Raw genomic sequence first — 2,619 nt, 5'->3', positions numbered from 1 at the left:
GGACCTCGACTTAATTATTCTTACCTGTTCTTTTCTTTCTGTCAGTGTGGCAAGACCTCCTCAGGATGAGTGCTGAGTCCGAAGACGTCGATGTGGCAGAGGAGGAGGAGGGGAGGGAACTGGCTGCCAACTCTTCGGCAGCGAGCGAAAGGGAGGTGCAGCAAGTATCGGTAAAGTTCCTTGTCATCTGTTTTTTAATATCTTTTTGTTCTTTTTCTTTTTCTTCTTTTTCATCTCCCTGCTCATTCGGGTTCTTTTTCTCACAGTCAAAGCATTTTGTTATTATGATAACGTTTGGCTCAGACAGATTTAGTTTTAGTTAGAGATGTATAGAACTTGCAACACAATTCGATCATACAAGTGCCAGAGATTAGAGTAATATACACAAAACTGAAGGAGGAGAACTAAGGATGATAGATGTTTGATAGGAAAGAAGGAGCAAACCACACCAGAACACCCATCAACCACCCACAGGCTAAGTTTGAGCTTCATTTACAATATTTCTTAGGTGTTGTCATAGAACTTGAAACCTCTTATGTGGGTGAATGGAGGGTGCTACTACTATGTCTTACTTCCTTTCTTTCCCCTCTGTTGTTTCTGTATAGCTTTGTTGCTATTTTCCTGAAATTAAATCACCGTTATTGTATCGATTTGTACTTCTCTTTAGTCAATCAAACCAACCTCTGAACACTAGGACTCCTAATAAAAACTTCTTTGCCTGAAATTTGTTTCTACTTCTGTCCAAGTTGGTTTCTCTGGCTTTACCCACAGCTCGTTTGCCTGAAATTTTGCCAGGGAGAACCAGATTTATGTCTATAAAGTGTCCCACAGCATTTGTCGTTTCTACATGGGCTTCTTCAAATACTAAAGATTGTAAAGCACATAGAGCTTGCTGTTGAGCAGGAATTTGTGCTGAACAAATGCTATCTATTATTAGTAGTAGTACTACCTTAGTTGATTTCTTTTCCTTCCATGAAAATCTCATCAGTCCCCCAAGAAACCACTTTCCTGTTGCTTTAATTTTATTTTCACTTTTTTTTCCCCCTTCAGGTCAAGGTTCACCCCAGAACACACCCGTCAGCCAGGCAGCGAGAGAGCCGGTCTGAGCCAGATGATAGGCCCAGCAGCTCACACACTCCATCGTCGTCAACGGCGACGCCCAGCGGTTCTGGAGCTACACGTCCGAAGAGTCACAGTCCCACAGGCAAGATGCCGTCCACCATCAACTTCTTCTGCGGAAACCCCAGCGTGGAGCTGACTAAGGGAATACTGCACATCTACAAGGACAGGTGCTTGTTTGTGTATTTGTTTGGGGTTGTTTTTTTTTGTTTGAGTAAAGAAGTGTGCTTTAACGACTTTGACAAAATAATGTTCATTAAGTGCAGGTAATATCCAAAAAAGCAGTAAACAGTTGTTGTAATCGCCTTATCAAAGGTTTAAAGATGAAACAAGTTCACCAATTTAAATTTCTTGGTCATATAATTACATCCAATACAAAATTTTTACAGAACTAAAACGAAGAAACTCAATAGCTGAAGATGGCTTTGATAAAATGAGTTCAATCATGCAAAATAGAAACATCTCAATGCCTACTAAAGGAAGGGGTCTAAAAGACGATGTGTGGTCAACCCTTCTATGCAGCTGTGAATGCTGGACAGTTACCACAGATAGCGAAAATAAAATAGAAACAACAGACATATATATATATATGATTTCTTGGGAGACATGAGAATTTCATGGACTGATAGGAAATCAAAGAAAGAAGTACTGAAAGAAGCCCAGGTGGGCTGCTTACTTATGAGGACCTTACAGAAGTTGCAAATGCTGTTTCTGGAAGGTTTGATTGGACAAGAGGGCTTTGAACATTTTGCTCTCACTGGATGAATAGAAGGCAAACAAGACATGAGCAGACCCAGAAAAATGTCTGTAAAAAATTTGAGCTGATGGGTGACGGGGAAGCACAAGGATGGTGTGAGATTTTTTGGAGCATCTAATCAGAGAAATGAATGGAGAACCACGATCGTCAATGTCTGTTTCCGATCTGGTGTTTTCTAAGGGTAAAGTGCAGGAACCCTAGTGTAGAGCTGACCGAGGGAATGCCACATATCTACTCTCTCTCCCCTTATTTGTCTTCATCCCCCGCCTTCCTCCCCCTCCCCCACTCAACCTTTTTGTTTCCTCATCTCTTTCTCCCTCCCCCTTCCACTCCTTTTCTCTCGTCTTTTTCTAACCTTCTGTTTCTCCCCCTCTCTCGATTTCCTCTTCTCCATCTCCCACCTCCTAATATTCACCCAGTTATACATACTCAAATACTGTCTAGCACACACATTGCAAATCACACACGTCTTAAGGAAGAAATTTTCAGGTCTCGAATTTTGTCCTATATATTATGTGTATCTTCTTTGTATTTAAAACAAGCACATAATGAAATTTGTACTTATCAAAAAGATTTCCGCTTGCTAGACGTGTCAGTTTCTGTGGTCACTCTTCTGTCTGAAGACTACCCTGGATAAGGAAGTGACCTACATGAAATGCTGTCTTCCCCTCTCCTCTCTCTTCCACATTTCTGTTATACCCTCTTTCTTTCCCCTCAACCCCCTTCTCTATCTCCTTTCTCCC

The 2,619-nt window shown here is 41.4% G+C and overlaps 1 protein-coding gene across 2 annotated transcripts in view; it reads left to right on the top strand.

Annotated features, from left to right (window-relative positions):
- Positions 1–2,619, top strand: part of LOC101846061 (BRCA1-associated protein) — a 26,046-nt gene that overhangs the window by 6,961 nt on the left and 16,466 nt on the right. For both annotated transcript variants that reach the window (XM_005092944.3, XM_005092943.3), the window contains exons 4-5: positions 46–170; positions 1,051–1,289. In XM_005092944.3, the coding sequence (XP_005093001.1) occupies positions 46–170; positions 1,051–1,289 (364 nt within the window). The remainder of the gene's footprint in view (positions 1–45; positions 171–1,050; positions 1,290–2,619) is intronic.

This window comes from Aplysia californica, unplaced genomic scaffold (assembly GCF_000002075.1).
Source record: "Aplysia californica isolate F4 #8 unplaced genomic scaffold, AplCal3.0 scaffold00055, whole genome shotgun sequence".
NCBI lineage: Eukaryota > Metazoa > Mollusca > Gastropoda > Aplysiida > Aplysiidae > Aplysia > Aplysia californica.
The sequence above is the reverse complement of the archived record's forward strand: the minus strand, read 5'-3'. Positions and strand labels throughout refer to the sequence as shown.